The sequence below is a fragment of the Macrobrachium rosenbergii genome, chromosome 12, assembly GCF_040412425.1.
Source record: "Macrobrachium rosenbergii isolate ZJJX-2024 chromosome 12, ASM4041242v1, whole genome shotgun sequence".
Lineage (NCBI taxonomy): Eukaryota > Metazoa > Arthropoda > Malacostraca > Decapoda > Palaemonidae > Macrobrachium > Macrobrachium rosenbergii.
The window spans coordinates 92,531,638-92,544,007 of record NC_089752.1 but is presented as its reverse complement, the minus strand read 5'-3'; the positions used below and the strand labels follow the sequence as shown (position 1 = coordinate 92,544,007).

General features: G+C 40.0%; 1 protein-coding gene across 1 annotated transcript; it reads left to right on the top strand.

Moving 5' to 3' along the window:
- The first annotated feature begins 4,843 nt into the window (after window positions 1-4,843).
- On the top strand, window positions 4,844-8,397 carry LOC136844142 (uncharacterized). Its single transcript, XM_067113156.1, has 3 exons — window positions 4,844-6,379; window positions 6,894-7,263; window positions 8,198-8,397. The coding sequence occupies exons 1-3, from the start codon at window positions 4,844-4,846 to the stop codon at window positions 8,395-8,397; spliced, it is 2,106 nt and encodes a 701-aa protein (XP_066969257.1).
- The last annotated feature ends 3,973 nt before the right edge of the window (window positions 8,398-12,370 follow it).

Sequence of the window (12,370 nt, the reverse complement as noted above, 5' to 3'; positions counted from 1 at the left end):
TGGTACCATCGCAATTTCTACTGCTATCAGTCCTCCTCCCAATGCTTGTCACTCTAATGTTCAGACTAACCCTCCTCCCACTACTAGCCCTTCTTCAACCCAGGATACATCTTAACGCGCTGATGCTATTTTTCAAATATCAGCTACACAATGTCAGTCATCCGATAAAACTAAGTGGTCAAGAAGACCGCTGCCCAGGAGAGTTACTGCAAAACCCATCAGTCCCCCACACTCCTGGCCTCACAGCTGTATCAAGAGTAGCAACCACCTTAATGAGTTCTTCTCTTTTTTGTGGATGAAGATATGGTGGCCGGCATTGTAAGGTACACAAATATGAGGATAGGTATGCTGGCACAGAAATATAAAACCAAAAAAGCAACAGTTGGACACACATGGCCAGAGGAGATAAAAGCACTAGTGGGCATACTAATCCAGAGTGGTGCGAAGCAAGATAACAGTATCACTGTTGCTGAATTGTGGAAAAAACAGCATGGGTCCCCTTAATATCATTCTGCAATGAATGAAAAAAAGATTCAATTTCCTCCTGAGGTCACTCAGGTTTGATGACCACACCACATGGAATGAAAGAATGAAGACTGACAAGCTGGCTCCATGGTGAAACACATGGGAGTGTTTTGTTGATAATTGTAAGAAAAATTGTCAGGAAATGCAATCACTGTTGATGAGCAGATGGCTGGATTTAGGGGACGGTGTCCTTTCCACTAATATATGCGGAACAAACCAACCAATGCGGCATAAAGATAAATATGGCATGTGATGCTAGGAACAGTTGCATGCTAAATGGCATTGTGGACCTTGCTAAACACAGACAGCCCCAAGTAGTTCCTGGTAAACTGGGGTATTAGGTTAACGTAAATTATTATTATTTCTTTTGATTTAAATCAGCCTTGTTTACTTTTAAGTTAAGTTTTTGCTGAGTATGTTTACTCTAGTGTTACCGTAAGTTAAGTGGCTTTACGATTGTTTGTCAGTGTTGTTGCGCCTCCTCCTCCTCCTTTGTGTATTAGTGAACTATCGTTTTAACGATTGTTTTATTCTTTTGCTTTGAGTGTTTATAAACACTGGAAAGGTGATGAGTGAACATGGTGGACCGGTCAACGGGAGTTCGGGTCTTGACAAGCTCTTACCTAGACTATTTCCCATCGCAGCTTATATTTGGATTTATTTGGAGGACGACTTTGGATATTTACGTTTTGGACCACGCACTTGGATATTTCCCTCACGGATTTTGACAGACGCAAATATACGTCTTGTGTGCGTGTGTCTTTGGATCACGGCTGTTCCCCGCAGGTGTTGTTGTCACCTGCGACCTTCACGCTGCTGTGAGGAGCTTCGCAGAGGCTGTGTCATCTGCGACCACTGTTTCTGTCCCTTGTTCCCGTCGGAGGATTTTTACGGGACCGGTGTCGTCGCTATATCCCGGCACTGGATTCTGGATTTACATGTCGTGCCCTCCTCATCCAGCTGCTATACGGGAGAGAGCTACTTGACTCGTTAGGTGATCAGTAGGGAGGCTATCGCCAGGTAAGACGAATTATCGTTCCTATTCCTCCGGGACAAAGTGTTGCCCTCTAGTACCTGGCGTACAGTTCTGGTCCTCTTGATAGCAGTTTGGATAGATCACGGCCCAGTTTTCAACTCTTCTGATACTTCACTTAAGGTTTGAAATTGTGAACATTTGTCAGGTTTAATTATTTATAAATATATATATGCGTTTGTTCAGTGTACATAATTATACATTGTCACGTTTGATTCAGTGTCTATAATTAATGGATTGGAACTCCACATTTCTTAGCTTGTGTGATAGGTAGGAATAGGTATTAAGGTTTTCCTTGTTTTCATCTCCTACTTCCTTCTACCTTATTATTATTATTATTATTACTATTATTAGGTTATTGATTATTTTGGCTAGCCTTGATTGGATCCATTTTTATTATACATTGCGCATGTTTTCTCTCTCGATTAGGTTTGGGTGAATTAATTTTAAGGTTACTTGTGGGATCCTGAGAACCAGGTATTTGTTCTCTTGATTTTTTTTTGTATATATATTTAAGTATAATCTCACAAGGTTGATTTAAGTCATTTCTAAGTTTGTAAAAAATAGTGTTAAGTTTTCTTGAGTTTCTATTTCTGTTTTCCTTGATACTGAGGTACATTTACTGGCTGCGATCCTAGTAAATATAAAGACCTAAAAGATCCTGTATTACAACTTGGAAGGTTGTAACAGTTGGCGACCGTGACAGGATCGCACTCAGGTGTACTCAGTGTTTTGGTTGGCGGAGCAGTGCTCAGTAGATTTATCAGTATTTGTTATTGCATAGTGTATTGCCTTACTCCCCCTTTAAATTTTAGAATCATGGAAGAATTTATTTTTGATCCAGCTGAGTTTTTGGGGTCGGCAGATTGCCTTAGGCATCTTCCTGTTCTGAATAAAGAGTATTTGGTGAGTTGTGCCCGCTGGTTAGGTGTTCCGTTTAGGGCAGCGAACACTAGGGCCCAGTTATTGTGAGCTGTAAAAAGTAAGGTAGCTCAGGGTTTGGCTGAAGGAGAGAATTTAGCTAGGGATTTTGACAGTGTTGGTGATAGTAACTCAGAGCGAGAGGGTAGTGTAACTGAGGATGTGAGTGTGAATCCTGGTCTTTCTTTGTTTGAAGATCCTCCTCGTACTGGAACTATTTTTGAAGGGCCGGCTAATTTGCAAATTAAATCAAATGTGTCAACTAACCCATTTTTGGTTTAAAACCCTGTCTCAGTGAATGTAGCCCCAGTACAGCCTGTAGTGTCCCAGGAGGACAGTGAATATAATTTAATATGCAAGAGGACAGAGTTAATGAAGCTTGAGTTTGAAGAGAACGAGAGGGTGAGGCGGCATGAGCTAGAGATGGCCAATATAAATTTGGAATTGGCTAGGTTGCCAGGTTCCCCTAATAGGTTAAGTACTCCCTGTGGACCATCTCCCGACAAATTTAATATAGGGGCAGCTCTGAAGTTGGTCCCTGTATTTGATGAAAGAAATGTGCCTGAATTTTTAAGGCTTTTGAACGAGTAGCTACCAGGTTGTCTTGGCCCACCGAGATGTGGACAGTCTTAATTCAGTGTAGGCTGGTGGGCAAGGCAATCCGGGTGTATAATTCTTTGGAGGAGGGTGTAGCCCGTGATTATAATAAAGTGAAGGCGTTGGTCCTCAAGGCTTATGACCTTGTCCCTGAGGCCTATCACCTAAAATTTAGGAATTTTGCTAAACACCCTGCTCTTTCATTTGTAGAATTTGCTAGGCTCAAGGAAGAGCAATTTGATGATTGGCTAAAGAGCCGACAGGTGGCCTCTTTCTCCTCCTTAAGGGAATTAATGCTGTTGGAGGAATTTAAGAAACATTGTAGCAAGGAACTGAGAATATATTTAGAGGAGGTAAAAGCTGTCAGTTTAAGTAAGGCGGCTCAGATTGCTGATGAGTTTGTTTTGACCCATTGAGCAGGGTCCGGTAATTTTGGGTCCCAGGTAATAGGTTTCAGTCTGCTAGGCCAAATAACTTTAATACAAAAATCTGGTAATGTTGGAGATACTAGGGTAAAGAATTCAGGTGTTCCAACTTATTCTAAGAATGAGAATGGTCAGGGAAAAGTCTCAAGTGGTGGGCACACTAGAGTCTTTTCCAAAAACAGGTTAATGTCTGGTAATGTGAGTACACGTAGTGGGTCTTGCTTTTGGTGCAATAAGCCCGGGCATTATCAGGCTCAGTGTAATGCCAGGAGGAGGTATCTCCAGAGAAATGGTGACAATAGTGGTCACAACCCTATATCTGTAATTTCGAATAAGTCTATTTCTACTGATCCCAAGGTTGAGAATCCATCAGTGTTTGATAGTGGTAATGTGATTAGTGGTGATGGCAGTAATGTGAATCCATCTGGCGGTAGACAATTGTGACTCTATGATAAATATATCTGGCCTGGTAGACTGGTTACCGATTCAGGAGTCCTAAAAGTTAAATTGCTGCGAGACACAGGGTTGGCTCGCTCTTTAGTATTAAAAGAATCATTGAATAGTCTAGCAAAATATTCAGGGAATTATGTGGTTCTGGGAGGTTTCCCGAACACGGTGGTTTCAGCTCCATTGGTAGAAGTTGAGTTATCCTTCCCTGGGTATAATAGAGTAACTGAGATGGCTGTTGTGGAGAGTCTCCCAATCCCAGGTATTGATGGAATTTTGGGAAATGACATGTTGGACCATAAGGGTCTGGAATTATTCCCTATTTTGACTATGGATGCTTGTCCAGTGGCCGTGATGACCCGGGCATCTGCTAAGGCAGCTAATGTGATCAATGATGATGACTTAGATTTAAGTAGTTTAGAAGTAGAGTTAGAAAGGCCCAGGCCAGTAGATAGTTCTAGTAGTATTAGTAAGAAAATCATGCAACCTGATTGGGACCGTATAATGTTTATTGAGGCTCAGAAACAAGAGTTTGATTTTGAGTTGGGTGACACAGCCGATTTAACTAAACCAAGGTTTTGTGTAATAAAAGGTTTGTTATACAGAGTTAGTCGCCCATCTACACATGACCTGAATGAGACTTCTCGAGTGGAGCAAATTGTGGTTCCCTCACAATTTAGGGAATCTGTTTTGAGGTTGTCGCATGATGATTCTTTTTCTGGTCACTTTGGAGTATGTAAGACTTTCAAGAGGTTAGAGGTGTTCGCATGATGATTCTTTTTCTGGTCACTTTGGAGTATGTAAGACTTTCAAGAGGTTAGCAAAATGTTTTTGGTGGCCAGGATTAAAATTATCAGTAAAACAATTTGTTAGTAACTGTGAGGTTTGTCAGGTGATGGGAAAACCCAATCAAGTAATCCCTAAAGCACCTTTAAATCCAATTCCTGCAATTGGGGAACCTTTTGTAGAATTGGTGATAGATGTAGTAGGGCCTTTGCCCAGAACAAAGACTGGGTTTACTCATCTCCTGACGATTATGGACAGGGCTTCCAGATTTCCTGAGGCATTCCCAATGAAAAAAATTACTTCCAGAGCAGTATTTGAGAAGCTTATTGAATTTTTCTCCAGATATGGACTTCCTCGTAAAATTCAGACCGACTGCGGGACGAATTTTACGAGTAAGGTATTTAGGGGTAAGTGTGCTGAACTGGCCGTTCAACACACTACCAGCGTACCTTATCATCCAGAGAGTCAGGGTGTGGTGGAAAGATTCCACCAGACACTTAAATCAGTGTTAAAGAAATACTGCTATGAACAAGGAGAAGATTGGGAAAAAGGGCTTCCCTTCGCTCTCTTTGCTATAAGGAACCATCCAAATTCTTCTACAGGTGTAGCTCCCTTCGAGCTGGTGTTTGGACACAGAGTACGTGGTCCGTTGGAAATTTTCCACGAGATGCTTGCATCCGGTCGGAAGGGAGAAATGAACGTGGTGGAATTTGTAGAGAATTTACAGAAGAAATTTGCTAGAGCATGGAAATTTGCAAGAGAAAATTTGGCTTCCTCCCAAGCAGTTATGAAATCAAATTTTGACAGGAATACCAAGGTGCGGTCGTTTGAGCCTGGGGAATTGGTATTGGTATTGAGTACAGACTCGGACAATTTCCTCGAACCGAGGTATAAGGGGCCCTGGAAGGTTTTGAGAAAATTGTCTGAGGTGAATTATGAAATTGAAGCCGCCGGGACCAAACGAAAGTGCCGGATCTTTCATATTAATAGATTGAAATCTTACTTTTCAGGTGCTAAAGATCCTTTAGCTATTGTATATGAGCCTGTGTCTATGGTTGTAGAACCTCCAGAGGATAGCTTTGAGGACTTAGTTGGTCAGGTGTCTTCTGATGCTCTCTTTAATAATATTCAAAATCTAGAGATTTTGAAAGGAGGGCTGGACCATCTGGAAGCTACCCAAAGGGACATTATTAATTTAATCTGTTCTTTTCCAGAAATATTTCAGAGTTCGCCAGGTAGGACGAGGTTGCTTCAGCATGATGTAGATGTGGGCAGTGCTTCCCCCGTAAAGCAGAGTCCTTATCGACTAAATCCAATGAAGAGGGACATAGTGGAGGAGGAAATAAAGTATATGCTGAAGCATGACCTCGTCCAACCTTCGATAAGTCCTTGGAGCTCTCCAATTGTTCTTGTTAAGAAGTCTGATGGGAAGTACCATATGTGTGTGGATTACCGTAAGGTTAATGCCAGTACTAAAAATGACTCCTTTCCTTTGCCCCGTATTGATGACTGTCTCAATCAGATAGGGTCCGCTAAGTTTATTACAAAGTTGGATCTGTTGAAAGGTTATTGGCAAGTGCCCCTGTCTGATCGAGCCAGGGAAATTTCTGCTTTTGTGACTCCCTTTGGGCTTTATGAATGTAAAGTAATGCCTTTTGGGATGAAGAATGCTGCATGCACCTTTCAGCGGCTTATGAACAGAGTCATTTGTGGCTTTAGAAGGCACTGAAATTTATATTGACGATTTAGTTGTTCACAGCAATGATTGGCGAACTCATATGGTAAGGTTGAAAAAAGTTTTTGAAGCTTTGAGGGCCGCCGGTCTTGTTGTGAACTTAAGTAAGTGTGAATTTGGCAAGGCCAAAGTATGTTATTTGGGTCATGAGGTTGGTTTGGGACAGGTAGCCCCTAAACAAGCCAATCTCGAGGCCATTATAAATTTGAAGCGCCCGTGCAATGTCAGAGAAGTCCGGAGAGTTCTCGGCATGACTGGCTATTATAGGAGGTTCGTGCGCAACTTCTCAGACATTGCTCAGTCGCTTACTAATCTGTTATAAAAAGGCCAGAAATTTGTGTGGTCTCCTCAATGTGAAGAGTCTTTTATTAAACTTAAACTGGTGTTGGTGTCAAACCCAATATTAATGTCCCCTAATTTTCAGAAACCTTTCATAATTGCGGTGGATGCCAGTGATGTAGGCATCGGGGGTGTCCTCTTTCAGAGAAATGAGGCTGGAGAGGTTCGTCCTGTGTCATACTTCAGCCATAAGTTATTGGCAGTGGAGAAAAGGTACTCCACTATCGAGAAGGAGGCCTTGGCCTTGGTTCGGACTCTGCTACACTTTAAACCCTATGTGACGAATTTCTCTTTCCCTATAGAGATTTGGACTGACCACAATCCACTAGTGTTCATCGAGCAGATGAAAGGATCCAACCAGAGGATTTTAAGGTGGGCTCTGCAGTTGCAGGAATTCTCTCTGGTAATCAAACATATTAAGGGATCTGAGAACCGAATTCCTGATGCCCTTTCTCGTATGTAATCTTGGCTTATGTCCCTCCCTCGCCCTTCTCGTGTCTTCATTGGGTTTGTATGAAACTATATTGCGTAGTGAAATATGATGGCAAGTATGAGTGTGGGTGTGAAGGAGTCCTTAGCTTAGAGTTTAGTTTAGAGGTAGGTTTGGATAAGTGAGTTGTTTTTGTATGTTTAGTCTCAGTAACGTCAATCTATTTTTTTTTTTTTTTTGGGCTGACACTCATTCGAGTTTTGGTTTAGCCCCCTATTGTCTGGTTTGGTAAGTTTTCTTCATGAAGCTATGCTTCTTTTGTCATGTGTAATGTAATAATATTCATAACCTTTATTTTTCAGGGTTGTTCGAATATTTATCTTGATCTGGTTTTGTATATCTAAAATATTATATTGATTCCTTTTCATTTCAGCATAATTACTGTCTTTGATTTGAAAAAAAAATGTATTCTATGTGAATAATTTTTTTTTGTTTTGGGGGAGGAAGGTATTAGGTTAACGTAAATTATTATAATTTCTTTTGATTTAAATCAGCCTTGTTTACTTTTAAGTTAAGTTTTTGCTGAGTATGTTTACTCTAGTGTTACCGTAAGTTAAGTGGCTTTACGATTGTTTGTCAGTGTTGTTGCGCCTCCTCCTCCTCCTTTGTGTATTAGTGAACTATCGTTTTAACGATTGTTTTATTCTTTTGCTTTGAGTGTTTATAAACACTGGAAAGGTGATGAGTGAACATGGTGGACCGGTCAACGGGAGTTCGGGTCTTGACAAGCTCTTACCTAGACTATTTCCCATCGCAGCTTATATTTGGATTTATTTGGAGGACGACTTTGGATATTTACATTTTGGACCACGCACTTGGATATTTCCCTCACGGATTTTGACAGACGCAAATATACGTCTTGTGTGCGTGTGTCTTTGGATCACGGCTGTTCCCCGCAGGTGTTGTTGTCACCTGCGACCTTCACGCTGCTGTGAGGAGCTTCGCAGAGGCTGTGTCATCTGCGACCATTGTTTCTGTCCCTTGTTCCCGTCGGAGGATTTTTACGGGACCGGTGTCGTCGCTATATCCCGGCACTGGATTCTGGATTTACATGTCGTGCCCTCCTCATCCAGCTGCTATACGGGAGAGAGCTACTTGACTCGTTAGGTGATCAGTAGGGAGGCTATCGCCAGGTAAGACGAATTATCGTTCCTATTCCTCCGGGACAAAGTGTTGCCCTCTAGTACCTGGCGTACAGTTCTGGTCCTCTTGATAGCAGTTTGGATAGATCACGGCCCAGTTTTCAACTCTTCTGATACTTCACTTAAGGTGAAATTGTGAACATTTGTCAGGTTTAATTATTTATAAATATATATATGCGTGTAGTTACATATATACATTGTCACGTTTGATTCAGTGTCTATAATTAATGGATTGGAACTCCACATTTCTTAGCTTGTGTGATAGGTAGGAATAGGTATTAAGGTTTTCCTTGTTTTCATCTCCTACTTCCTTCTACCTTATTATTATTATTATTATTAATATTATTAGGTTATTGATTATTTTGGCTAGCCTTGATTGGATCCATTTTTATTATACATTGCGCATGTTTTCTCTCTCGATTAGGGTTGGGTGAATTAATTTTAAGGTTACTTGTGGGATCCTGAGAACCAGGTATTTGTTCTCTTGATTTTTTTTTGTATATATATTTAAGTATAATCTCACAAGGTTGATTTAAGTCATTTCTAAGTTTGTAATAAATAGTGTTAAGTCTTCTTGAGTTTGTTTCTGTTTTCCTTGATACTGAGGTACAATTACTGACTGCGATCCTAGTAAATATAAAGACCTAAAAGATCCTGTATTACAACTTGGAAGGTTTTAACATGGGGGAATATTACACTATGAATCTTACAGAACCCTACTTAAGACAGCAAGCGTACAATCACAGTGGACAGTTGGTTCACCTCGCTGTCCCTGGTGAACTACCTGTACAAGAGGAACACCCATCTTATTGGGACTTCAAGAAGGAAAGGGTATGTCCCTAAAATAATGGTGGGAAAAAAGTTCAATAGGCCAGTTGATTCTAGCATCTTTCTGTTCCATGAAAATGTGAGCATGGTGTCATTCAAACCAAAAAAGTTAAAGTTGTGATAATGTTGTCATCCAAACACAACTTTTCCGCTATCGGTGAAACAAACCTGAGGCAATACACTATCATAATCAAACAAAGGGAGGAGAGGATGTACTGGACATGATGTGTGGCAGGTACAGCTCCAACCGAAAACCAGACGCTGGCCACTTTGCTTGTTTTATGGCATGCTAAATATTGCTGTGATAAATTGCTTTATTCTCAGCAAGCTTCAGCAAAACTGTCAAACGAAAATTAGGCGCCTCTTCATGCACACTCTCGCCTGGGAGTTGGTCCAGCTTTGGGCAGAAAAAGAGACTGCAGCAGGTTGGGATGTACCTGTCAGCCAGCCGCCTCATCCGTTCCTGCTTCTCTCTCACATGTGATGAGGAACCCCAGCGCCAGCAGGCAGGCCAAGGGAAGAAGAGATGCAGCATCTGCAAATGGAGAACAGCTGGCCAAACAAGGACTTACTGCTCGTACTGTGTGAGGGCAGTCTGTCCGCGACACTACAGTGTGGTTTGCAACAGATGTCAAGTTGATAATGAGGAGAGTTGAGTAGCAGGTAACTATATTTGTTTCATACTGCATTCACATATTTACAATATACTAGAAACAAAGTTATTTGAAAGAAAAAGAAAAGGTTTTATTGCATATACAAGCATCATATTCACCAGAATATATCATCATAGCTGAAAACTCATGTTTTTGCTGCTGAAATGTACATAATATGTCCGATTTTATTTATTCCAGGATCGATCTTTTCTGTGCTTCCTAGGATGCACAGGCCGCCTATGGGATTTTGATAATTCCCAGTTGATATATTAGAATAATTTTTTTCTCAATGACGTGTTTTTTTTTTCATTTCAGGACCTCAGTTGGTAAGATAATTTTTATTTCAAATGTTTTTTCTAATATGTCAAAGGTATATTCTATTTAGTTTAATTGTCATTAATGTGGGTAATATTTGTTCAAGAATACTTATTTTTTTTACTTTTGTATGTCTTTGGTATAATAAAGCATGTATGCATATTTTTTCCCATTTTTTCCTACAATGATTCCATATGGATACAGGGTTTCCGATAAGAGTTACGCACAGGTAGGGTTTCCTATTTAGGGTATTAAGTAATACCTACAGCGCACTACCTTCCCACGGGGATGAGAAGGTAAGAAACCCCGTACTATGATTAATCGCCGGAGAACATCGGAAAAATCACCTTGCAGATAAGATACATTTAAACCAGAATGGAAACGAAGTAACATCCCGGAGATTCAGATGGTTTGGTCATGTGATACGAACCTCGGAGATTCGGATGGTTTGGTCATGTGATACGAAGAAAAAAGAAAGTTATCCAGAGTAGTAGTATATGCGGAAGTAGCAGGATGAGGACCTTAGGTAAGTCCTCAAGACGGAAGGAGGAGGAAGAAATTCATTTGAGCTTTAACTCTGGAGGCATTACCAGTCAGTGATGGCGACTAACCATTGTGATGGAAGTCAAGGTGCCCGGTAGCGAGGGAGCACAAAAATTGTGGAAGGCCACGGTTACGTCAGAGAAAATGATTTAATCTTTTCAAGACAATGACATACTTCAGGAACTAGGAAATGAGAGAGCAAGAGTCATTTCTCAAGTCATTTAAGGCCAAACACCTTTCATGTGTCATTCTTCTCCCAGGGTGACCGTCACCTAATGGATAAGTTTCAAAAGCTTTCAGAAATATACTACGATTACATTTTCATACACTCAGCATATTTTAAATGTTTTCATTAATAAACAAAAATCATTAACAGTTTTTCCTTAGTGAGAATAAGAATGCTGACTGGAAAAGTTACATCTCTGAAGGTCCTGAAAATTTTCTATTGTCGAAATTACAATGCAGACCCTTACAGCTAAACTTTTTATTGTCGAAATTACAATGCAGACCTTTACAGCTAGAGTCATGCTTTCGTAACTTGAGTATTGAACATGATTTTTGTGATCACGTTTTTAAGAAATCAGATTTATCATGCCTTGCATTCGTCGTGTTGTGTCCACTTTCATTTTTGTTAATATTTGTAGCAGCGTGACTAACAGTCTTTATAATAAGATAATAATGAAAGTTTTAATGTTACATTTTTCCTTCTCTTGTTTTAAAGTATTTTATGTCGTCATTAATCAAACAGAACTAAGAAAACGCTCAGCACTACATAGCCATTTTCATCCTACATCACATTAACTGATTTTTCTCAGCCTGTTATGTTGAGGAAGAAGTAACGACCAAATCCGGTAATATATTCACTTTATCATAGCACACATAGAATTAGGAAACTTCATAAGCAGCTTAGCAACGAAAATAAATCATAAGAGAAGTGAAAGCGCAACAAAGAACGTGAAACATCTCATCACGAGACATTTGCATACGAGATGACGAGGAAAGAGATTGGGTTACGGAAGGAAGCACACATCTCCCACCCCCCCCGACAAAAAACAAAACGGAAAAAAGACCGTGAATATTCACTAGGCTGAATTTTTCTCTATATGAGAGATACACTTGATGACGTATGAGTAAATGGGTTTTTTGATGAGCGCATCAAGATTTTTCAAGTCCTTTCAAAAATCGGAAAAAATCAGGTGATTACACAAAGGTGAGATTTTCTTAAAGGAAAATCTCAGTCAACCGATATTTCTGTAACTTAAAGTCGTAATACAAATATAGTCCCAGCAAAAAATTAACTAGTTTGAAATATCAAATTGAAAAGGGAAAAAATATTATTCGATTTTTTTAAGTTTATATCAAGAATAACTAATTTCGCCCTTGCTAAAAAGTCCAGTGTTCATTTTCACCTTTACCAATTCTTTTCAAGATAAAGTCACAAAACGGTTCCAATTCTTACTTGCTCTGCCATAAGAAGTCACATACAAGATTCACTGTTGATTCAGATTTCATAAAGTTCAATGGAAATCTGATTCAGATTTCATAAAGTTCAATGGAAATCATCTCAAAAAACATTAGAAAATTGAGGAGT

Bases quoted from the DNA above. Each gene is read 5' to 3' on its own strand.
- LOC136844142 (XM_067113156.1), top strand. From the start codon at position 4,844: ATGGGAAAACCCAATCAAGTAATCCCTAAAGCACCTTTAAATCCAATT. The intron at 6,380-6,893 runs GTAATGCCTTTT...CCTAATTTTCAG, and splicing joins TTGGGCTTTATGAATGTAAA to AAACCTTTCATAATTGCGGT. The intron at 7,264-8,197 runs GTATGTAATCTT...TGTTCCCCGCAG, and splicing joins AATTCCTGATGCCCTTTCTC to GTGTTGTTGTCACCTGCGAC.